The sequence below is a fragment of the Lutjanus erythropterus genome, chromosome 1 (genome assembly GCF_056507025.1).
Source record: "Lutjanus erythropterus isolate fLutEry1 chromosome 1, fLutEry1.hap2, whole genome shotgun sequence".
In the NCBI taxonomy this organism is placed as follows: domain Eukaryota; kingdom Metazoa; phylum Chordata; class Actinopteri; order Lutjaniformes; family Lutjanidae; genus Lutjanus; species Lutjanus erythropterus.
In genome coordinates this window covers 27,117,026-27,142,210 of record NC_139317.1, presented here as the reverse complement: position 1 = coordinate 27,142,210, position 25,185 = coordinate 27,117,026, and the positions used below count along the sequence as shown (strand labels likewise).

The 25,185-nt window shown below is 39.4% G+C and overlaps 1 protein-coding gene across 2 annotated transcripts in view; it reads left to right on the top strand.

The window, feature by feature from the left end:
- The window catches only part of hipk3b (homeodomain interacting protein kinase 3b), a 61,358-nt gene that overhangs the window by 4,367 nt on the left and 31,806 nt on the right, over window positions 1–25,185 (top strand). For both annotated transcript variants that reach the window (XM_084718334.1, XM_084718342.1), the window contains exon 2: window positions 10,139–11,504. In XM_084718334.1, the coding sequence (XP_084574460.1) occupies window positions 10,139–11,504 (1,366 nt within the window). The remainder of the gene's footprint in view (window positions 1–10,138; window positions 11,505–25,185) is intronic.

The following is a 25,185-nucleotide window of genomic DNA, read 5'->3' as shown; positions in this document are numbered from 1 at the left end:
CTATTTTGACAATATTTGTTTCCACTTCCTGAACCTCTGCTCTCTGCTATGTTTCTGGTGTTGTTATGGTGCTGATGTCACTGATGATGTGTTGTCAGGTTCATGTTGCACCATAGTTTGATTCTCTCTGTGTATTTAATGATGTTGATGTTAAATGTACATATTTATTGTGCCACTTTAAAGTTGGTAAAGACTGATTTCAGTAATTAGTCTGTTCAGAATTTAGCCTCGCCAAGTGGTAAGCTAACTGGCTAGCCCAGCTAGCTTGCCATGCAGCTGTATTTTATTGTCCTTAAATTCTTTTAGGTAACGCTGTTTATCAGTAGCGAGCTGAAATCCAACTGTTGACTCTGTTTTGCCCGGAACCGTGTAGTGGTCAATATAGTGGCCCTGTAAAATTACTGGTACATCTATTTCCTGTGTGCAGGAGCTTATCTAACAAGGAGAATATGTCTAAATGATAGTCATAAGTTCACAGCCGAAATACCATGTGGTCACATGCTTGAGAGAATAGAGATCCTTTTAATCTAATGAGTGTGGAAGATCATGTTCACGAGACACAAGCAAAGCACCACAGTGTGCTGGGAGGTTGTGGGACTGAGAGTTCAGACAGTAACCTCTGCTTATTGCTCAAGGGACAACAACTACAGGAAGCGGAGACGGCCACTATTATTGTCTGCATTTGGCATCCTCACGTGAACTGAGCAGTAGCCAAGGAGATCTCATTGCATTGTTTCACAAATAACAAAACATGTTCTGGGTCACATAAACTGGATAAAGTTAAAATCATGAGTCATCAAAATGGGTTTAATCTTTAAAGTAGGGAAAAACAATATGGTACAGAATCTACCCAAACTAGGGGTGCAACGGATCGCAGTTGATCCGTGTCTTGTACGGATCGCCCTCTACGGTTTGGCACGCATGTGATCCGCGGACTACATGTGAGCATCATAGATTTAGTGTCACTGTTACTTTTGTAAGTTAAAATACCCAAAATCTCAATGCAGAGTTGCAGTAAAAAGACAGGACAAACGCTATTGTGTGCAGCACATCTCTGCGAAGAGCAACTGATTTAAAAGCCGTCACATCGCCTTGAGTGAAATCCAGACCATAACTTTTTTCACTGATGTAACTATGCTATCACCAAAGAAACAGATCAGAAAACTGTGATGTTTATTGAAACTTTGGTGATATCAGCTGTCTTAACTTATCTCTGCTCACCGGTGCAGCTCTGTCTCACCCCGTCTGTGACACAGTGTGTCTGCTGATTGATCATGACATCTAACCAATCAGATGTGCTGTGCTGTAGGCAGGACATTGAGCCAGACTACAGAGCGTAGTTGTGTATTATACTGTACCGTGTATAATGAGCTAATATATGTATAGTATATACATGGTACAGCACTGTATAAGTTTGAAGTTTTTAATATTATTACCATTATCATTACTATTATCATTATTATTACATTACATAACTATGGTGATAATTACAGACAGACAAAGATCAAAGACAAGTGCATTTTTAAAATAATTTAACCCTAATCCCACCACTTTTTTCTTTTTTGCTGATCCGAAAAATTATCCGATCCTTGACGATGATACGATCCGAACTGTGAGTTTTTTGATCCGTTGCACCCCTAACCCAAACCTTACAACATATCATAAAAGCTAGTTTGGTTGAAGTATACTGAGACCTCTAAACACACAAAAAACATTTAAAGCATATTAAGCAACAATTCTTCTTTATTTGTTTGCATGGGAAGCACGATGCAATATATCTTAGAAATTTTTAAACATATTTGGTTTGATACCATTTAGCCCTGTCATGATATAATACGATGTGATGCAATACGAAACAATGAAATGTGTGACTCTTAACATTTTGATTCTGTTAATGCTGTATTTGTAGGGTACTGTTGGCTGTAAAAAGAAATCCTGATAGTTTTACTAAATCCAGTATCAGTGGTGTTAACATCTTATTAGGAATCTCATGTGTAAGTGAGATACTGTAGCCTAAATGAGAATTTGTAAACAAACTTATGCATTTTTGCAGTAAGAGGATATTCTACTCTGTTCCATATGAAGAGTGCTGTGGTTTTGATTAGTATGGGGGAACAGTGATACATGTTATCTCTTCTCCCAGTGACATGATGTCTCTGTGGGCCAGGAGATTTGTGGCTCTGTATGCTGCTGTCCAACACTTTTGCATAAGAAGTTTGAGCGTCTTATGAAAGTTACATAGGCAGTTCATTGATGCCAAAAGTAAATCACATGCATGTCCTTATGAGATGTATCGATACGCTAGTGCTGCATCAATTTTTTTTTTTCTGATTCATGCTCAGCTTTTTACTGATATAGGCCATGTGAACCAATGCACTTGTATTTACACATTAAAGCACGATGCATCGGATGCATGAGTGAATCGTTACACCCCTAAGTGTTACGGTGATGTATGAAGATGCATGTTAATGTTTTTTAGCTTTTGTAGAAAATCATTGATGTTGACCACAGCTGGAGCAAACTATAATTGACAGCATTCACAAACATTTTTGCAACTTTTCTTGTAAAATTAAACTGGATGTTCATAATAAGTGTCTCAGATTACAGCTAGGCCTTATTATATTATTATATTAAGATTATGTACCAAAGGGAGCACAATCTTGCAAGATTTTGGAATCCTGTGGGATCTTGCAGGACATGATTTCATGTGATCTTGTGTGGAAGTAGGTGCAAATAAACCCAAGACTGACTCGGTACAACCCATTGCTATAGTAAACCTTTGCAGTGAGAAAAACAGAAGCATAAGTTAAACGAGTCTGGATGAGAAACTGTTTGAGGAGATGCATCAACACAGGTTGTTTATTCTTCAGCCAGAACAGGAGGTGAGATTTTACCTGTCTGTCTATGAACAGCAGTATGCTGCTGGATAACATTAGTCTGAAGAGCTATAAAGTTCACTGCTGTTTGGTGACACTCCCAGCTGCTCTGACTCATTGTAGATTGTCTGACTTCTCTTTATCCTGTTCTTGCAATCTGTCGCTAACACCATGAAATCATGTGTCCTGAGTGTGTGCTGCTGTGATCAGCACTGTTGTGGGTGGGATTTTATGGTAGGTGAGTCTGCTGCATGCATGACATGACCATTGTGCAGACCATGTGTGCAAATATGACTGGCACAGAATTGGATATGTGATGTTGATCAGCCAGTCACGCAGAAAACCAGCCTGTTCCGGTCTCGGTGCATCCCTAAAAAAGACGTAAGTAAGGCTCATACTTATGTATTGCCTGAAGCAGATATAAACTGTGATTTGGGGCTGTCCAAGATGAAGGATGACCAACGTGAAAGAAACATGGTCATATCTTTGGTCTTGGCTCCAAGACAGAGGTCCTGTGTTGCGCTGTGAGAGATGCTCAGAGATGGTTGCCACGGTCTTGTGACCAAAGGTAACCTGGGGCAAAAGTCTGACAGTGTCAGAAATTTAGGATAAGCACACAAATTTCACAGTGGCTGCAATGACTTATGTCGTGCTAACTAGGGATGTAACGATGCATCGTGAGACAGTTTAAAATCGATACAAATGTGTGACGAAAAAAAAAATTAATCGTGATGCCATTTTTAATGAGCAGAGTGCGTAAGACTGTGTGAGACTGGCCCGACCCAGAGAGAAAAAAGGTATGTGTGCTTCTGACAGAGCTGGTTGGATATACCGTGTGTAATTTTGCGCACTTCAAACTTCAAAAACACTTTCAAATTCTGTTTCCTACACCCACAGTAGTGTTAGCGGGATGAAGGAGTGAGGATGGGAGGAGGAGATGAGGATAATATATTGCACGCTCTTGCACTTTCACTCCTCGAACCAGGAGATCTGTCTCCTGGCTTTGAAAGTCTTTTCTCTTTGTTTCCTCCTGGTAAATCCGCTGTCATGCTGCCATTGCTTGCGCTCCTGGCGCACCTGCTTCTTAAAGGTGATGAGAGCCGACTTTCTGGTTGGCTTATTGCATGTTCACCCTAAATGTGCCAGTGAATTAATGAGGGCACTTGGGCACATCTGATAGGTGTATCCCACTGTGTGCTGGTGGTGCAAGGGGCAGGACAGGGCAGGATACCCCTGCACCCCTGGCGCAAGATAGCAAAAGTGGATTTGGATACACCCTGAATAAATTAAATCCATTCTTCAAGTCTCGCGCTTTCCACTTGTGCTTTAGATCAGTGTAAGATAGGGCCCCCTGTGTTCAAAAATGAAGAGGGCGAGAAGATCACAGACAAGATTAAGGCTGCATGCAAATACTGCAAGAGGATGATGGCCTACACAAGTTGCACAACCAACATGATGCAGCATGTCACCTGGCACCACAGTGAGAAGCTCAAATCAACACTGCCCGAGTAAAGAAACTGCTAAAAGGACAATCCGCACTGACAAGCAGATTTGCAAACTAGGAACACATGCAAGCCTTAGTTTATTTGAAGAGATTTCATTCATTTAGTTATATTGATGTGAGTTTTGTTTAAAAAAAACAAATTTTTTATTATTTTTTTAAATTTCCGATAAAATATAATTTCAGTTGCACTTTTAAGGAAAGGACATATGGGTTGTTTTGCACAGTTTACTCTACCTCAGAGATAAAAAAAAATAACCAGGATTCTTTTTAATTTGTTAAAGATCAGAGAAAACATATGTTGTAGTTTTTATATATATAAATAGATATATTTTTTAAAATATACATTCATTGCATAGTTTGCATTTTGCAGCTACAACCTACCTTAGACATGATTTTTGTCTGAGAAATAATTACAGGAATTTTTTTTCAGTCATATTTTGTTCATCCTGGTAGGTGTGGTTATCATACAGTCTGCAGACATCAAACATGATGTTGTGCCCAAGTTTTTTAGGTCTGTGTCACTTTTAAGTTAGTAATAACAAGATTGCTGAAATTTCATGGTCTGTAGGAGGCTTGAGTTAGCCAGAGGTATAGCTCTGTTCACTCCAAAATAATGGATTAATGATTTGCTAAACACATGCTACACAAATCCTTCCCACCATGGTTCTTCATGTGCTATAACATATTTTGCCAACAACAGATCAAACACTGAGAAAGCGGTCTCTCTGCATAAGTGGACTAGGCCTTTGTGTATTGAGGCACTTGAGCTGAGCTACCAACCAAAACGTATGATGATGTTATCATACAAAAGTGTGAGTGCTTAATGCATCTGTTTTGATTTGCTGTAGGATGGTACAATGTTTATAGCTCACATATTCCAGAGTCTAAGCTCCACTGATCACAGCAACACAGTGCTTTGCTTTTAGCTATGAAGTCAAGCCACATGGACATGAATAGGTTCTCTAACTCTAGACTGATTTACAGTATACAGCACAGTAATGCCTCTAATCTGAGTTGTCATATTCAGCTGCCTCTATTTGCTGCCTAAGAAAACATAAGTGTTTCACAAATGCTCAATATTTAACTGCACCTTTGCTTCACCTGACAACACAAAAAGTAAAGAATAGATAAGGTATTCAGGTGAATATTCACATAACAGTAGTTCATGAAGACACACTGATACATAAAATATTGTATGTTGACTTTTTTGAACTGTCTTTTAAATTAACATGACATTTAAAAGGAAGCGTAACCTTTTACTGCAGATTAGATTAGCATGTGTATTTGTTTTTCTCAAAAGGGGAAGAAAGTGAGTGGAAAGATCACTTTGTTTTGTGTTAGTTTTTCCCCCTCAACATGGCGTGATTGTCATCACCTGTTCGCTCTCTCCCCTATTGCTACTATTTCTGTGTCTTGAGACACTTTTGCCAGTCAGTACCATTTGGTCATTGTGGGCAGGTGTCTAGTGTTTATTTTCTTGACAATTTAATTTTGAGTGGGCCAGGGTCAGAAGTTCAACTGTGACCAATTACTTAGCAGCTCAAGGTTACTGGAAAGGGTCTACAGCTTTGAAAGTAATGCGATGCCACAGGAGGAGACTTATGGCAGACCAAGGGAGTATCTGGCTTCAGATGGTAATAATAGCTGCAGCTGCCATTCTTCTGCCTTTGAAATAACAAAGCCTGTCTACTTCACATCCTTGTGTCAGAATTCTCCTGACCATTGAGTGATTGTGTTTGTGTGGCCAGGGAAATAAATTGATACCCAAGTTAAATTTTGTTTTAAATCTAATTTGGGTGTTGTACGGGTGTTGCACTAAGATGGTATTCAAATCTTGATTGCTCAGTTGGTGAGAGTGGTCGAAGTGCAGACTCCTACTGTCTAGGGAGTCTGGCACCAGACAGCATGCTCTTCATCTCCAGACCAGTCAGTTAACATCTCCATTCCTCAGGCATTGCGATGAAACACACATTACAAATGTAGTATTTCACTTGGAAGTCTTAAAAAAAAACTTGGCTGTGGCTCTGCAATATTGAATTTGGCATTGCTATGTCACAGAAAAGAAAACATTAGGCAAATTAAATAAATGGTCAGTAATCTCAGATTTTCTATCAGACAGCACATACTTGAAAATAGGGCATCACAGGTCTTTGATTTCTATGTGGTATAATGTTGTCAAAGTCTTGGCATGCTTACAGAAATATATTGGTTAAGAAATGTCAGGTTTGAAACATGACTAAGACTTGCTTATCTACAACTGTGATATGCACTTGGTTGGGACATGACTGGCGACTGAGGTTGCAGATATAATGCATCCCTAGACTGAGCTCTGTCTGTAGAGTCTTCACTTTGAGTGTCTAGAGGTTGGTTTGTCCCATGTGCTTTTGATCATCTGGGGGGTGCTGCTGCCTTGGACTTTGTATTACTGATTTAATTGTCATGATAATCGTGTTTGATTACCATCTTTTGAAAAATTCATAGTAAAGACTGTCCAGTATCAACCAAAGTTAGCGACAGTCTCCTAGATGCAGGCATAGCATGCAATGTGGGCTTGTGTTGCATCAATGAAAACTGTGAACTGTGACATTATAAAGGACACAACGTCATTTCAAATCGTTGAAAAGTTTACTTGTATATATGGTTTGTGTTCCCTGTGGAGATAGTTTGTATTGTGTCTGTTCTAAATGTTTCAGTAACAGTTTTATTTTTAGTATCAGTTTTTCAAAAAGTGACCCAGAGTCACAGAAAAATTATATCACATCATAAGACATTCATAGAAACTCTGTTGCATAATCGACCTCCTGGTCCCTGACAATAGCCAAAGACAATTTTCTTTTGCTTTCACATATCTCTGAAGCGTCAATGAAAATAGTGTATTTAGCAGTTTATTAGCAAAGTAAGAATTGTTTGAAACATACTACTTATGGATCCAAACAGCAAAGAGTATGATACTGTAATGAGCCTTGCATTGCTATCTGCCTCTGCATCTTTTTTTCTTTTGAAACTCCCATTTAGGAGCACCAAAGTAGTTAAGTCTCAAATTCTACACATCATGCCTATAATGAATAATAGAGGCTATCACAGGGCTCTAAATTACACGCAGCACACCATAAATATACAGTATGTGTGTTTGCAACTATCCTAACAACAATTAAGCAAATTCCAGCATGCTCTGGGCAAGAGGTGGAGTACTGTCTATTTACACACAAAAACAGGCAAGATATTCACCCACACATCTCCAGGCAATTTAGAGCCTCTAGTCCATCCAGTGAGCATGTGTTTGGACTGTGGAAACCAATGCTGGTGCAGAGAGAACATATGAACTCCTCACAGAAGCCAGGTGCCATAACATAATAATTAAAACATGCTAAGGAACAGCCTAGTGAACACTATTACAAATCCGTTCTAGCTGTATGGTGTATAAAATGAAAATGTTTGTGACACTGGTTGGCTTTCAGACTAGACAACCTTATTTGTAGGTGTGCCAGTGTGGCCAATTTCAATTTCCCCCTGGAGCTCTTCCAATTTTGTTTTCATTCACAACCAAGATGGTTGCCCTTTTAGGCCCTGCTTGGGATAATTTGATAAATTGTTTCTAACAGAGAAGATGGTAAACAGTGCCACCAAACAGTAATGTGGGGTGTGATTGAGCAAAGAGCTATCAAGGGAATAGGTTGACCTTATCTTGCTGCTCAGAATAGAGTCAAAGGGGTGGCTCACAGTGTTAGTGTTATCACAACACAAGTGTGTATTCCATCAAGGATATTTATTTTAGGAGACTCTACAGAGGCACTAACAGCCCAAAACTCACTAGTGTGCCCCTTTTTGATTTTTGAAACCTGTCTTCTTCAAATGAGATAAATAAGGCACTAAAATGATGGTGGCACTAGAAAGGATAGCTTGTTTATACAGTGCACTCAGAACATTGATTAAGATTGGCCCATTTTGGTTTGTACATAGGTAAACATGGTCCTGCAAATGCACTGTTGATGAAAATATGGAAATCTTTGGGGACGAACTGCTTGTATCTCAGCCAGTGTGCCCAAGGATGAAAGTAGGTCATAAGCTCCAGTATGGCACACCAACAGTGTCTTGATAAGGTCACTGTGCCAGTTTTAAGTGTGGATTTTAAAGATGGTTAGAAAGCTTGTCATTTTACTGCTCTGTTTCTGTTGCATATAATTGACTTTGAGAATAATTCAGCAAGATGTAATGGTCTTCATAAACATGAAGTACTCTGTCCTCCCTCAAACACACACACACACAGACACATGCATGATGGGGGAAGAGGGAAATATAAAGCATGTCTTAGGTAATTGGAAACGTGGGCCTGATGATGCTTTGTGACTTTATTTTTCTCTCTTTGTCTGTCTCTTATCCTCTCTCCCGCTCTATTGGTTGCCTAGAGACCCACAGTAGGATGCAGGGAAATGGCAGGAAAAGGTCAGGCAAACCTTTGAGAAGTTAGTCATCTACTGTGTGGAGGTGTTTGTGGGATTGCAGAGGATAGGGCAGAGTGGTGAAGGTGTTCTCAAGCACTCCACTATGACATGTTATCTTGCCCCTTGTCCATTTGACGTATGCTGTTGGGTTACGGGTGGATGGATGTTAATGGGGCACAACTAGTTATGATGTCATCAAGGAGGATGAGTAGACCTTTTTTACAGCAGCCATAGTAATTTGAAAGGCTAAACATAGGTGTTATCAACAGAGTTGGATATGTTTTTTTCCCCCTGCGATACTATTGCTGAAACTATATCTTTAAAAGAGTACACGTGCCTGAACCGATGCTTTCTAAAAAAAACTTTCTTTTTCCATTGCTAAGGCAAATTTGGACTTGATCTTGATCAATATATTAACTGTTAACAGTTTAAAGTCCATTTAAATGTCTAAATAAATGCAACATTTACATTCACAAAATAAATAAATCCGAAGCCAACTACAGTAACTAGAAAGGCTGCTTTCAGTCATCAGTGGCCTCACCATCATAGATGTAAAAGGCAAGTTGTATTTTAGTGTTTTGTAGTTGTGCTCCTCATCACTGGGGCTGGGGACATCACACTGTTGGCGGATGTACTTGTCATGAGGTCACACTAACAGTCAAGCACAGTGCAACCCTCTGCTTTCAAGTGTATCCCATGCATTCACAGATGCTTCCTCCTTTTACATGCATTTGCTTTTAACATTTGTTGGACATCCCACCCAGTGTTGAAATTCCTTGTAGTTAAATACAGCCACACTGTAGACATATAACTTGGTATTTTAACCATGGTTAAGGTAACTACTAGCTAATGGAAAGCTACCTGCTGCCAGAGCCATGTAGAGAGAGCGCTGCTGTACTGTTATCTAGTGGTTTGGTGAATTAGTATCATTGGTAACACTTGTGTTTACTGTACCTATTCATGTCAAAAGGGCTGCTGTGAAAAAAGGTCTATTTAAATAGCACAATGGGATTGAAGGTGTCTCTCATCTCATTTGCACTAATTTAAACTCATCCTCAACCTTAAGCAAATAAAGACCGGGAAATACTGGGATATCTGGATTGTTCTGTGGTTTTTCAACTAATGATGGAACTGCTAGATAGTTTTTTGTGTTGAACAATATATTGTTCAACATTATGGCTAAGTATGTGTTCGCCATGTAACTCTTTCCACAGTTCTTCAGCATTGTTTGTTAAATATGGCACCATTTTATGTAACATGCTAATTTATCAAGGATGCAAATTAATGACATATTGCATTATTCTGTTTCTCTACAGGTATGGCCTCACAAGTCTTGGTCTACCCACCACACATTTATCAAACCCAGACAAGTGCCTTTAGCAGTGTGAAGAAACTCAAAGTTGAGCCCAGCAGCTGTGTGTACCATGAGAGGGTACACCCGCGGACTTATCTGAACAGCAGAACCCTTGGCATTGTGCACCCAACGAAACAAGCCCACTCGTTTGTGAGCCGAGACTTGGCAGTGGGCGTGAAAGTGCGTGGAGGACAAGAGTACCCAGTGCAGACGGTGGTGGTGCGTGGCATACAGAGACAACAGCCCGGTAAAAGAGCAGGAGGGGGAGGAGGAGGGGGAGGAGGGGGAGGAGGAGGAGGAGGAGGAGGAGGAGGAGGATCAGGCCCAGCTGCGGCCCAGCAGCGACAAGACCCAGGGGTTGTCCACTCGCAGGGCAAGGAGCAGCAGCAGACAGACACAGCAAGTGGGGGCAGCAGTGGAGCAACAGGGGCAGGAGGAGGGGGAAGGGGAGAGGGCTGCAGTGGAGGAGGTGAGGGAGGTGAAGAGGAGGAGGAGGAGGGCGACAGAGAGGAGAACTGTGGAGGTTTGAACTCAGCTGACAGCTCTCAGCGATGTGGGCTGAAACGTAAAAGTGAGGAGCTGGATAATCGAGGGAGCACCATGCAGATTGTGGAGGAACTGTCAATGTTGCCTGCCATGTTGCAAACGACGAATGTGGGGAATGCAACCATGACTGCACCTGCGGCCGTGGGGGCTGGAGGGGGACCCTCCAAACAGGGTGTAGGGCCCGGGGGTGTAGGTGCAGCAGGGGGGACGGGAGGAGGGGATGGGGACTATCAGGTAGTACAGCATGAAGTTCTGTGTTCCATGAAGAATACTTATGAAGTGCTGGATTTCTTGGGACGTGGCACATTTGGCCAGGTTGTAAAGTGCTGGAAGAGGGGCACAGGTGAGGTAGTGGCTGTGAAGATCCTGAAGAACCACCCCTCGTATGCACGGCAGGGTCAAATCGAAGTCGGCATCCTTGCTCGTCTGAGCGGGGAGAACGCAGATGAGCACAACCTGGTCCGGGCCTTCGAATGCTTCCAGCACCGCAGCCACACCTGCCTGGTGTTTGAGATGCTTGAGCAGAACCTGTATGACTTCTTGAAGCAGAATAAGTTCAGCCCGCTGCCCCTGAAAGTGATCAGACCTGTGCTACAGCAGGTAGCTACAGCACTGAAAAAGCTGAAGAGCATGGGTCTGATTCATGCAGACCTCAAGCCGGAGAACATAATGCTGGTGGACCCAGTGAGGCAGCCCTACAGGGTGAAGGTGATAGACTTTGGCTCAGCGAGTCATGTGTCCAAAGCAGTGTGCTCCACGTACCTCCAGTCTCGGTACTATAGGTGAGTACATAAAGGGAGACTTTTTGACAATTTTATTGAACTTTTTTAATAAAGCAGGTTTGAGTTCAGTTTATTTCAAAACAGTTTCAGTCTCTGTTGGTGTCTAGACCACCACAGTCTGGTTACAAAAATGTCCTTCCTCTAGCAAAACAAGGAAATGTCTCCCATACTGCACAACATCCTGCCTATTTAGGAGCCACATACCACAGACGTTGAAAAAATGTGACCCGTACTAGCAGACTACAGACTGACTGTTCATGTCCCTGCTGCCTGGGAAAGAAAATGGTGCTCTGCAAGAAAAGAAAAAATAAATGTTTTGACTATCAGGTTGTATTTACATTCAAGGTGAAGGTGCGTTGGCCTGAGGTGATGAAAGGGTTTACAGAGATTATATTGTGATTGAAAATAGGCAAACATTAATACAAAATGTGCACAGGGAGAAAAATTCTGTTACAGGCATGACATGGCAGTAGCTACACTAGCTAATGTTTTGTTAGATGGATGACTGTGTTTCTGAAGGTCTTGGATGTGCCCTAGGAAAACTAGCATTACAAATTACCTTTGGCATTTTGTCATGAATGCTTTGGTTTGATTAGGAAAACAGGCCTGAAATGGTATCAACTGTTGTGTAAGGAAGGAGTGACCCACTTCACTGTTTGGTTTGTGCCTTTCCGTGGTTTGCATAGCGACTCTGTGATGATAAGAAGGTATAATGTAAGCCATTTAGCTGTTTTATGACAGTTATTTACATGAGGTTTTGTACATATGCATGGACATAAAAGTAAATTGTTTCGGCACTGTAGATATGTGTGAAAATGTACACGATAGATACAAACTTATTTTCTGACATGGTGTCATGAATAGGCTGTATTACCTTGTCTTTCTAGTTAAAGCAAATAAAACCACAACATGGCATTTCATTGGTTGCACAGAGTTGCCTAGTTAACTTTGTGTGGGGAGGGATGCTTCTTGCCACCCAGAGCTTAATATAGTTAATCCTTGTAACTAGGATTTTGATCTCATCATAGAAATACATGCCTGGTGCACAAGTGGCATGACTAATGGCTGTTAAATCATTTGTTAAATCATTTGAATTCAAACCTTGGCTGCCGGTACACTCTGTTCATTAGAGATAGTGATTCAACAAGGAATATCATAACTGACTCAATAGCTACAGCATCTTTATACCTTCCTTGAACCTTTCCCAAGACCCAAGGAATTACTGTGACTTTCAATATTTGCCCATTGTACATACAGTTGCGTATGTACAACATACAGTTGCGTATGTACAGCATACTTTCATTGTGCTGTCCCTCTGCAAGTGACCCACTGTTGTGAGGACACAGTGGAAAATCAATGTGATTGTGCGATGCCACAGTTTAAGTGTGCTACATTGAACTAATAGAACGAGGAAACCAACTACATTTCAGTCCTCCTTCTGAACTGATGGATATTTTTCCTTTTTAAGCTATGCATCTGTTTACACTGACTCTGTAATGTCTCATGCTTTACTTGTACTTTGTTCACACCTCACTTGCATAATTGCCAAATGTTGTGGAAATAGAATGTAATGTTATTATATGCAGTTAAACTATATGGTCTATATACTACATTAGACATGTTTGATGCTAAATGTATGCGCTTCCCCAGCAGGCACACTAGGGATGGTTATAAGTTTAAAAACTGACTTCAAAATGATCAGATAAACAATAGAAATAGAGAAAAAAAAACAGTAAGCCCTGTTGAGGATGCACCAAAGGTGGCGCCCAAGTGAACCGATTTCTGGCAAGGAAGGCTATCAATGTTTATTTTTGAAGTTTTGGTGCTTTGTGCTTTTGTTCTCTCTATCGTGCCAGTGGCTCTTCCTGTCTGATGAATCCTATAGTAGATTTTTTGTTTGTAGATAGGTTGGCCTGTTGTTGCTCATATGCCATCTTACCCTTCCTGCACAATTTGTCCCTCCCTCACTCTCTCACTCTTCGTCCCTAATCCTCCTAAATGGCATGCACCTCACCCTGAAACCAGTACCTGAAAAGACGACTGTACATACACTGCTTAACAAATTTATTAGACCACCACAGAGTGTAAGGTTTATGCCACAGCTGCCCTAAATTAACAACATTGGTAATTACCAAAATCATTTTTTATGTTTCTGTAACGGTTAATACACCAGTATGTAGAAGCTCTTTATCGAAATGATATTTTTAATGCTAAAATATAATTATTATTATCCATGAATTTTCAAATTTACTGTTTTACAAAAAAACAATGACCCCAATCATACTTCAAAGCTGTGCAGAGACTATTTGACCAAGAAAAAGGAATTTGGAGTTCTGGAACTGATAGACTGGCAAAGTCAAAGTCCAGATTTGAATCCTATTGAACAAATTTGGGATTTAGTAGGTTCAAAGATTGATGGCACAGAAGTTTCATATAAAGCAAGTCTGTGGGAACAGCCAGAAACTATTTGGAACTCAGTAACAAAAGAGACTGTCGAAAAGTACATAAAAACAGTGCCAGCAAGAATATAAGCTGTTATCAAGGCCAAAGGAGGCCATACAAGATATTATGTTTTTTGGTTATTATGTGTGAAAAAGGACTATTTAGTTGTTTCAGTTTGTTATTTGCCAAATAAATAACAATAACAATTTTAGTTATAAACAAGTTTTTGAAAGATTTTCTCGTTTTTATGACAGGTGATCTAATACATTTGTTAAGCACTGTAAATTTAATTCAAACATCAGTAAAGTCACTTCTGATATTTGTGCTATAAGTGGTATCACCATCCTCTTCACTGAAATTTCCTACCTTCAGAAGTGTCAATGTGGCTAACAAGGGAAAGCACATTTTAACTTCAAGTACTCTCCCCCCAGACTGTCAGTGAAATTGCAACTTGTTTGAGTCCCCTTTAATGTCTCTAACAAATATAAATTCTGTCATTCTAGATTTGGCAGAGTTTGGCCCATTTGACTTTGCTGTGTGACACAGCTAATGTTGCTGTGAAAGATGTCAGTCAGTTTATACAGCATTGAAGCAAATGAAAGGGAGTTTTGGCTTGCCACTTGAAACACTGAAAGTTGATAAAAAGGTGAAAAAGTCAACTTAGATCTAGACTTAAGGCTAAGATTCTCAACTGCAGTTTGTTTTTATCCCAGTCCCAAACAAACACTGTTAGGAATGTCTGTATACAATGTTTTCTGACCAGTTTCTTACAGCCTGCGGCAGTATGGCAAGAATATCTGTGTGGAGATTTACTTAAATTATGAGATTAAGTCAGTTGATTTTGTGGCACAGATTGTCAGTTCTTTTTTGTCTTAAAGCTTGGTTTCTGAGGCTGGGAGGAAGTGAGGAGGATTTACGAGCCACATTCAGGTCAGTGCTAGGCTCTTTTAATGAAAGGCATTTACATGGCATTTGAATAATTCTCGCTCCCTGCACACTGAGCCATTTTTTTACACAAGTGTTTTTCCTTTCTTTTGGCTTAGATCGAGTGTAGTGAAGCAGTATACTCTGCTGAGAATTAAAACACCGTTGATGAAAATAGATGCAAAAAAATGATTTGATGTCTGTCTCTATTTGCATTTACTGGAGACTTTCTCACTGAGTAAAGCAAGAAGATAATACTGGCGCTGGCTCATTCCTTGGCCATAGTTTTGTGGAAGCAGTGGAAAAATACTCGTTAGTGACACATAATTATTGCATTCTCTATTCACCCCAAACATGAATCAATTTTTCATTTTTGTGAATATTGTCGTATTGTTTTAAATACACTTTGTTTCAGGAAGTTGCTCAAAATAGACCTGTCGTACTTTGCTTTTGTGGGGGAGGAAGTGAACAGTGCAGCTGCTTCAACTCTGTTTGTCACTTCTGTCAACCTCAACCATTGGTGACCAGCACTTTCTCATAGGCAGGGGACAAAATTAACTTTTTTGTCCACCAGCTACTGGCATATTAAACAGCATTAAGCTGTAGCTGGTGCTAATTTTGTGCCCTCCTCACAGGTGTTGCATGGTGTATTTTGATGTGAGATTTTTTTGCAAGTGCAGAATTATAGTAGGGTCTATCTGGTTAAAAATCATTTGCTCCATTATTAACTGATCTGTGTCAGAGAAGCTGGCTCAGTGAAAATCTGTGCTTTGCTTTTTCTTCCATGGTTAATTGCTCAATAGTTCATTATGTAATGTTAGAGCTGAATAATTAAATTTATTTCTGATTTGATTTTCCTGTCAGGACAAAGTTGTTTTGATTGCAAAATACTAATAAATGGTAAATGTGCTGTAAATATTGTGTTGTGTACCCGCTGGCATACAGGAGTATGCAAAGCATACTGTGAGTGAACAGCGTTGCTGAGGCTAAGAGTGAAGGGTTGCTTAAAATAGCGCATGGGACACCGGCCAGTGGGCTTTGACTTCTATAGATGGTGAAGCACATAGGCAGCCAGAATGAAATAAGGACAGCTTGAAATACTAGAGAGCTCTCACTTACTTGCTCAAGGTCAACCAGCTCTAACGTCAGCTGTTTTGATTTTCATACGTCCATTTGTGTTTTTGTGTTTGGTTATGTGTGCAGCACTGAATATTTGTTGGCCAGTAATCTAAAGTGGCTGGTTGATAGATCAAATCTATCAGCCATTCAATTCACTTACACAATTTACAAGCATTTGGCCTGTGGCTGCTCGTAATTTGCCACCCTAGTTTGCACACTCAGCTTAGCTGGAACTCTCTGAGCTCAATTTTCTAGAAGTGGCCATTTTTAGATTCATATTCCAATTTGAAAACAAAACTTTAAAGAGACAGTTCACCCCCAAATCATAAATGTATATTTTTCCTATGGCCTGTAGTGCTGTTCATTCATCTAGATTGTTCTGGCATGAGTTTCTGAATTTTGGAGATGTTGGTCATAGAGATGTCTGCTTTCCCTTGAATATAGAGTACTACATATGTAGAGTAGATGGCAGACAGCTGGCGCTGCTCAAAGCACCACACCAAACCAAAAAAATCATTTGAAAAGCTTGACAGCAATGTCTTTCCAGAAATCACGACCCAATTACTCAAGATAATGCACAGGTCTTCTGAATAGTTTCATGGAGGAACTACTTTCTTTATACCATAGAAAGATGAAAGATAAATAGCATTGCAGACCAGAGGACAAAAAAATATTTTTGAACTGCCCAATCAATTTCTTTTATTGAGCTTCTAGTTTAGTTTTTCTTGCTGAGGTTGTGTCTTTTTAGTTTGTATTATTTTGTCAAATCCACAGTCCATATTTGACAGTGATCCTTCTTTTGTTGTTAGAAAAGTTTCTGTTTTTGTCAGTTGAGGAGCACCTCAAATATGTGCTCTTTTCTGGTTTAACCTGAATTCAAGAAGGTCATACATACATTTTTATTATCAGTGAGATTGTTGTATTCAGAGTTAAGGCAAAAAACCATCTCATGCCTTCAGCTTAGCTTTTAACAAATACTAGAAGACAAGATCTTATCATTCTTATTTAGCCTATCTTCACTGGTTGCCAGTAAGTTTCTGAATTAATTTTAGTGATTACTTTTAAAGCACTTAATGCTCAGGCTCCATTGTTACTCCCCTATGAGCCTGAGCGCAGCTTGGGCCATTCTGTTCTTAAGTCCAGGTTCAAGACTAAATGTGACTAGGTTTTGTAGATGTAAATTATTTGGATGTGGAGTGTTCTATCACTTTTTCATTTACTTTAAATTTTTACCACATTTTCAAAAAATGCATGTATCAGACTAGGGCAGGGTAATACATCCTTATTATTGTGATACAAGACTATACATAGTCTTATTTTGGATATTGTTATATTTTGATATGGCATGTTGTCTTTTCCTGGTTTTAAATCCTGCGTAACAGTAAAGTGATGTAACTTTTTGAAATGTTGTAGCTGTTTTATTATTTGTCTTTACTTAAATAGCTATTATATCCACATTACTGATGACAATTTATCAAAACTTATTGTCTTAAGATTTTGTGAAAGCAATGAGTCATGCTTACAGTAATAAATGCTGATACCAAGATAGTTGGTCATTAGATATGCAACTGCAAGATAACACTTAGGGCTGAAATCGAAGGTCTACTCAAGATTTTCCACAGTGGACCATTTCCTCTGTTTGAACCCTGATCTGTAGTTCAGTCTCCTATCCACACATGAAATATCTGGACTGAGACTACTGGATTAACATTTCCCTGAAATGTAGGTCTGGCATTTTTACCGCATGGACAAGTAATCCTCGAGACAGTCTTAGAAACATGTTCTGTGCATGTGTGGGAACTTGTGAACCCACAAGTTTCTTCCTTTTCATGAATTGTATACTTCTTTGGCCCTCTAAATACCTGGAAACACTCATTACCCACAGTAGCTTGCAATCTGTCAGTTAATAAGCACTTAAATTATGTATCAGGGTTAGTTCTCGTGACAGATTATTTAAACCCACTTTGATGCTGTGTCAAATCGGACTCTATTGATTTTCAGTGCTTACACATTTTTAAAAACTTTATGTTGAATCTGAGATATTTGTGAGAATGCACCATTTTTAACATGTAAATGTTTTCTATATATGCACTCTCACTCTCAATGAAAGTTCTGCATGCTGTATAGACACATTACAACTTACACAACAGTTGACTTCTATATAGACATTTTATTTTTGTCATTGTCAGTGGTGCTTATTATATATAAAGTACATACATGTGTATGTAATAGCCTTAAAATTCTTAAAAATCATTGTGATGTCACATTTGTTTATAGGTCTGTACCAAAAAAATTTTTTCTTACATCTGGAGAACAAGATTTGTGGACCAGGGCATCTCTGCAGCACTACAGGTCTTTATTATAATGCTGTATTTTGTGATAAAGTAAATGTGTGACAGACATATTCTCCAATATCAAAGAAATGCAGCCTCTGTAATGTAGATGTTGCACTTAGCCATATTGTAATTTTGATAATATTTTGACTAATTTTGCAGCCCCAATTCCTTGTATATGTACACATACTAGGCTAATACAACTAATTTCGATTATGAAAGCTGTAGAGAAGAAGCTCAGTCCATCTGAACCGGAAAAACTGACTTACTGTAACCCTGGCTCCATGTCAACACATTGAAAGGTTAACATCTGTAAAACGTGTCTAACGTCTTGTATGCTTAATCTAAGGTCTGGGCAGATCAGAGTGCAAGTGCTCCCTCAGCCTTTGCCACACTGCCTCTGTGTTCCACTGAATAATGCAGAGTGCTCTCAGAGTGTGTGGAATTACAGTTCCTGGAAGAGACGTGCGGCAAACCTCCATTCTTCCATCATGGAGTCACCATGTTGTCAGTTTGTTTTTGTGGCTGAGCTTACGCCAACTGCAGTGTAGACCAAATGAGTTTATTTATCAGAACAAGCTTACTGAAAGGCCTACGTAAGCATGCAATGACAATGACCCCCTCCCTGTGTGCAGCCACCCTTATTTGCTTTTCTCTGTGTGAGCTGGTTGGATGCCACTTTACACTGGGTTCCTCCCTGTGAGGACAGAGCAGGGAGAATCAGAGAACTATTTCTGGAGTATGAGATAATGTCCATGAATAAGAAATAGAGAAGGAGATAATTTCTCTGCTCTGCCCATCTTGCAAGGAAGTCAGACTCGTGTCTGCACTGTTTTTCTTTTTTTTCTGTCAGGTGAGATAAAAATAACATACAACTGGGAAAAAAAGATGTACCAGACCTGCATATCAAAGACACACTGACACTTTGGGAAATATACTTGTTTTCTATTTAACTCACAGTCAGAAGAACACAGATGGAAGAAGATTAATACTAATTTTGTATCTGTACAGTGCAGAGTACAGTATGGACAAGATATGTCTAGAGTATATTTAGCCCAGCCTGACACAAATGGAAGCAAAGGGAGTAGTTTCCTTTTGTCAAAATTTAAAAATACACTTTACATCAACTTCAACATTTTCTTATTCAGATGCTGTATTTAATGTTACCCAGTAATTTAGAAATTTGGTAACTTTGAGGAAACTAGTACTACTGGCATAATTGGTGCTGTTTGTTCTACCTTAGCTTTTAAAATATCATTTTTGTGAAAGTCTGTTTCAGTTGTTCCAAAGCAATGGGACAACGCAGCAAAACCTTATTAACACAAAACTTGTAAATAGTAGTAGTAATAATAGTAGTTATATGTATAAATATTGAAGACAGAAATTGCACCTTATGCTGGGCTCATAGTACAGGAGTTTTGGGCTGATTTATCTTAAATTAGCCCCTACCAAAGAGAAATCTGGGCCAAACCTCAGTTGGTACTGAAGTTCAGACCAGATTATCTGGTAATGTGAGAGGGTTACAGATTCACCTCTCCACATGGATCCTAGACTCATCTGGCCTTCCCTATAATTTTCAAACATGTTTGATATTTAAGAGTTAAAATCTGGATGGTTCCCTGCAACAAACTGGCAACTTAACTTCCCTATGAGATCACATGAGATCATGCTCTCTTCTCTGGCACAATAATCTGGATTAAAATCCTGTAGTGTGTGATGGGCCATTATTTTGAAATCTTCAGACGGAAGAGGATTGGATAAGTTTGTCCTTATTTGTGTGACACAACCAGATTTCATAATCTGTTAGGATTTTAAAACTCTTGTAGTATGAGCCCAGCCATAGGTTAAAGAAACATGTTTGAATTTTTCTCATGCTCTCATATAGAAGGCCAGGATTGAAAACCCAAGTTGTTTCCATGCTTTGGATTCCTCCAAACTTCTGGGTCAGCAGTTTAGTACGCACATTCACTGTATGTTTTGGAATCTCACCATGCATCATGTTTGTTTTGGTTCTAGTAACATAATGTTGCCTTGTGCCTCATTCTCTTTGTGACATAGAGACAGACAAATGATTAGGGAGGGAAAAGAAGAGATGGATGGAGGAAGGGAAGCGGCTGTCTGAGTTGAAGGAGCAAACTGTTGAACTTGTTGACTAGGAAAAGACTTGTTTTTATTGGGCAGATCCAAACCACAAAGGAGCAGCAAAATATAGAGGACGCTTCAGGCTGTGAGGAGAAAAGATGGCAACCAAATCTAAGCACTGCTCCTGCCTGTTTGGGTTTTATTTTGTGATTGTTGCTGAATATCATACCTGCAGTGTGGGCGGGTTACTCTTGGCACAGTGGTGTGCCCATGCTGGGCCTGCTGTTACTGCTGTGCTCAGCATTGTGCATTAGGATTTGTTACTGATGGTTTCCATTAAAGACAAGCCAGCAGCCAGTGCAGAGTTTGTTATTCTCAGCCAGGCCTTGTTTTGGAGTGACCTCACCAAAACCAAATGTTGCACTGTCAGCCAAAATCTATCAGATAAATTAATTACAAGCACAAGTTGTTAAAAACATATTCACAAAGTACTTTAAACTATTTTCAACTTAATGAGCGTCTCTAAAATTCCACGGTATACAGTGATGGAAAGTTTGAAACTCTAGTAGTGAGCTGTGAACTGAGGAATGTTTTGAAAAGAGTGTCTGACAACGCTGCTAGCAGGCACAGAAAGCTCTTTGAAGAAGTGTCTTTTTTTCCCCTCTGCTGCCTCTGGAGGTGGTTTTCACCAATAACGCATGAGGCTCTATGAAAACCTTTGAACACCATGATATTGTAGACAACTCATGTCTCACTCATAGTCATTCATTTCCAACCTTTGAACAGTGCAGTAGTATCAGTCAGCAGACCTGATATGCAGTCTTTTGTCTTGTGACTGAGGAAAAACATGCTCAGCTTTTGTACAATGATATATTTGCGGTACATTAAAGTATTCAAACCATATTGGCTGCATCTAATGGATGGTGAAATGTATTGACCATAATGCATCCCTAGTTGTTGCATAAGATATCTCATAAATGTCATAAATTTGAGAGGGAAGTCAATAATAAACCTGATATTCCACATACACAGGGAAATATCCACCATGTCATTTTATTATTATTTCTTTCTTTTTTCTTTTTTTTTTTTACCATAAATACATATTTGGAAATTCTGTACTTGTATAAACTGTACCTACATGTTTTATGCAGTCAAAAACCCTAAGTTGGGTTATATATATATGTGTATATATATACACGTGTGTGTGTATATGTATATACACGTGTATGTATATTAGGGCTGTCAAGGTTAATACGTTAATAACACGTTAACACAAATTCCGTTTAACGCCACTGTTGCCACAATGTAAATAGGCCTGTCTGTTTAAGCAACTGGCTCAGCACAAAGAAACAGAAGTATATGAGAAGGGAGATGAGCGAGTGCTGATCGAGCTGCAGCTCCACCTGAAACCAGGTAAAAATAAAAATAAGTCTGACCCACAGCAGAGAGAGAGAGAAAGCGTGTGAATATGGACAGATGTGTCGACTTGATATAAAAACAATTTATGATCATGAATCATAATGTTACTGTATACCTCTGTGGTGCATGACTTTTTTTTACTCCATGTCCAATTTGGGTACTACTTAAGTACTTAATTATTTCATGCCAATAATCACAACAGCAAGGGAGGAGAGACGAGCTGCAGAAAGGAGGGAGGGAGGGGAGTGAGTGTGAAGTGCTAACTGATATAAAAAACTTTATTGATGATGAATTCTGATGTTACTGTACAGTTCTGTTGTTTAAACTCTACAGATAAAAATATCTTTTGCTGTAAAGGCCAAACTGACAGACGCTCATCTCCTCCACAAAACATTTGTCACTGCACTGCATTATTTTAAGTCATGATGAAGAGTCCAGACTCTTTCTCTCCTCTTCATCTCCTCGGTGTGTGTCGGTGTGCAGTTTGCTGTCTGCTGTTATCTAAAACATCCTCACTGATGTAAACTGTCAGAGTGACACTGATGTAAATGATCCTGTTGTCTTAATACAAAAACATGAATAATTGACTTTTCTGTTTAAGTTTTTAGTGTGTTTTGTCCTTAATGTTAAATCAAGCAGGTCAATTTGCTCATCTGGGCCCGATGGACTAATGGGTTTGTCACGTTTTTATTTGAAAATATTTTTTATGCCAAATGCAGTGCCTTTGAGGGTTTCTGGACAATATTTGTCATTGTTTTGATTTAATAAAGTTCCATTTGAATTACACTTAGACACTTAAAGTATATCCCTTAAGGTACATTTAACATTGAACAAATAAAAAAATGTGTGATTAATTTGCAATAAATTGCATTTAAATACTTTAATCAATTGACAGCATATATATATATGTGTGTGTGTGTGTGTATATATATATATATATATGTATATGTATATTCTGGTTCGATTATAGAACAGCAACAGTAATTCAAATAGCCGTTACAATCAAACTATGTAGAAGACCTTTGAACATGCAACACATTAAACCTTGAAGCAGATGGGCTACGGCAGCAGAAGACCACACCGGGTGCCATTCCTATCAGCTAAGAACAGGAATCTGAGGCTATAATGCACATGGGCTCACCAAAATTGGACAATAGGAGATTGGAAAAACGTTGCCTGGTCTGATGAGTCTCGATTTCTGCTGTGACATTCAGATGGTTGGGTCAGAATTTGGCATAAACAACATGAAAGCATGGATCCATCCTGTCTTGTATCAATTGTTCAGGCTGCTGGTGGCAGTATTGTAGTGAGTGTTGTTGCTGACAATGTCCATCCCTTTATAACCACAGTGATCTTCTGCTACTCCCAGCAGGGTAACACACCATTTCACAAAGGTCAGATCATCTCAAACTGGTTTCTTGAGCATGACAGTGAGTTCACTGTAATCCAGTGACCTCCTCAGTCACCAGATCTCAATCCAATAGAGCACCTTTGGGATGTGGTGGAGCGGGAGATCTGCATCATGGATGTGCAGCCGACAAATCTGCAGCAACTGTTTGATGCTATCATGTCAATATGGACCAAAATTTCTGAGGAATGGTTCCAGCACCTTGTTAAATCTATGCCACTAAGAATCAAGGCAGTTATGAAGACAAAAGGCGGTCAGTTTTCTCTGTTTCTTAAACTTGACCGCCATTATTTAATTCCACGATTTATCTCTTGTGTATGCACAGGTGCTGACCAGGTGCATTGCCATGTCATATGTCTGTGAGTTTGTGCTATTTTAGGTCTACACATTCATTCATTGTCCATACACACTTATTCCTGTTCAGTTTTACGCAGAATAAGAGTCTCTGCATGCACTCTGCAAAAGGCAAGATACCAGTCCACCACATTGCTCATCTTTTTGTTTTACCTGTCTGTTTTCTCTGGAGCTCTTGCACGTGGCAGTGAACAGTCACGAGGCCTCTGCTTTTCTTGTATTCAATGGCCCCTCAGCTTGTACGTCATATCCTAAGGATGGAAAATAGATTTGGTTTCACAGGAGGGCGGTGAGGCTTGAGTTGCGTTGATTAGGACAGAGCAGTGCAACCATAGCAACATCCACTCATCCCCCCAAACCAAAGGAGAGAAACCTGTTTTCTATTTGACTCTCTTTATTTCACTATGTAATTTTACACAGTGTACTGCTATTGTGCATTCAGTAGGGAATAGTAAGAATAGGATATGAAGAAGATAATGCAGTATATCTTGTCTGTACCCAGAAGCGCTTTGCATAATCTTTGGAGGAACCTAAACAAACAATAAATAATAAACAAATGAGGAAGAGCTAAACATAAGGTGGCTCCTAAATTGTTGTATTCCATCCCCGTCTTAGTTATTTTTCCTGAAAATAGAGCTGATTCAGGTGTGATGATTTATGCAACTAAGTTTTTACTGGCATCATTATTTTGGTTAATGTATTTCTTTCAGGTTGTAAGATTTTGAAAATGGCACAGAGCGATCCTAAAAATGTTTCATATGCTGCAAGAGAGGAAATGGTCCGTCATGGTGACTTATTGTATATCACAAGTGACATGCAAACAGCCAATCATTTAACAGGTGTGTTGTTCAGTTGCACCGTTACAAGTGACACAGAGACAGTGTGGTGTCAGAGAAAGAGTGCAGTTGCTGATGAAGTGGTTAATAAAGAGGGAAAGGTCTGCTCTCCAGTGTGGCAGTTTTTTTAATAAAGTCTCATTATTTCTATTACCTGTGGCTTTTATTTAAAAAAAAAGTGGTTAAGTCAAAGTAAGGCGGTTAAATTCAGAAAGAAGTGGTTGTATTCAACCTTTTTTTCTCCTGGACTTTATTAAAAATGGGTTATTAAAAATACTGGTCAACATCGACTGAAATGAAACATTTTATTGTGGAAAAATATATCAGTTATTTTGCCCAGCCCTGATCACCTTGTTATGAATACTTTCCTGATCTCTGAAAAGGTTTTAATACTTGTTTTGACGTAGTTACTACTGCTTGCTTGGTGCCGAATTAGTTGCTTTAATTTGATTTAAAGAAATAGGGAAGGATTGTTTATATAAGCAGATTGAGGCATATATAGAACTGACACAGCTGATAAGCTGGATCTCAGAAGTTGAATAGGAGCAGTTAATGGACCTGTGCACTGGCTTTTGCGGGGGCCAAAGCGTTTTTGGCTACAAGGTACTTTCCAACCAATAGATCGACCCGATGATGGATTGTAGTACTGCTCAAGTTGTACTGATCAGTCTTACTGTATATCCCCATATTAGCCTGGTGAATCAAAGGGTGTGTTGATATGTAGCATCCCTCTCCTCACTTCCTCCAGGGGAGAACCTGTTCCT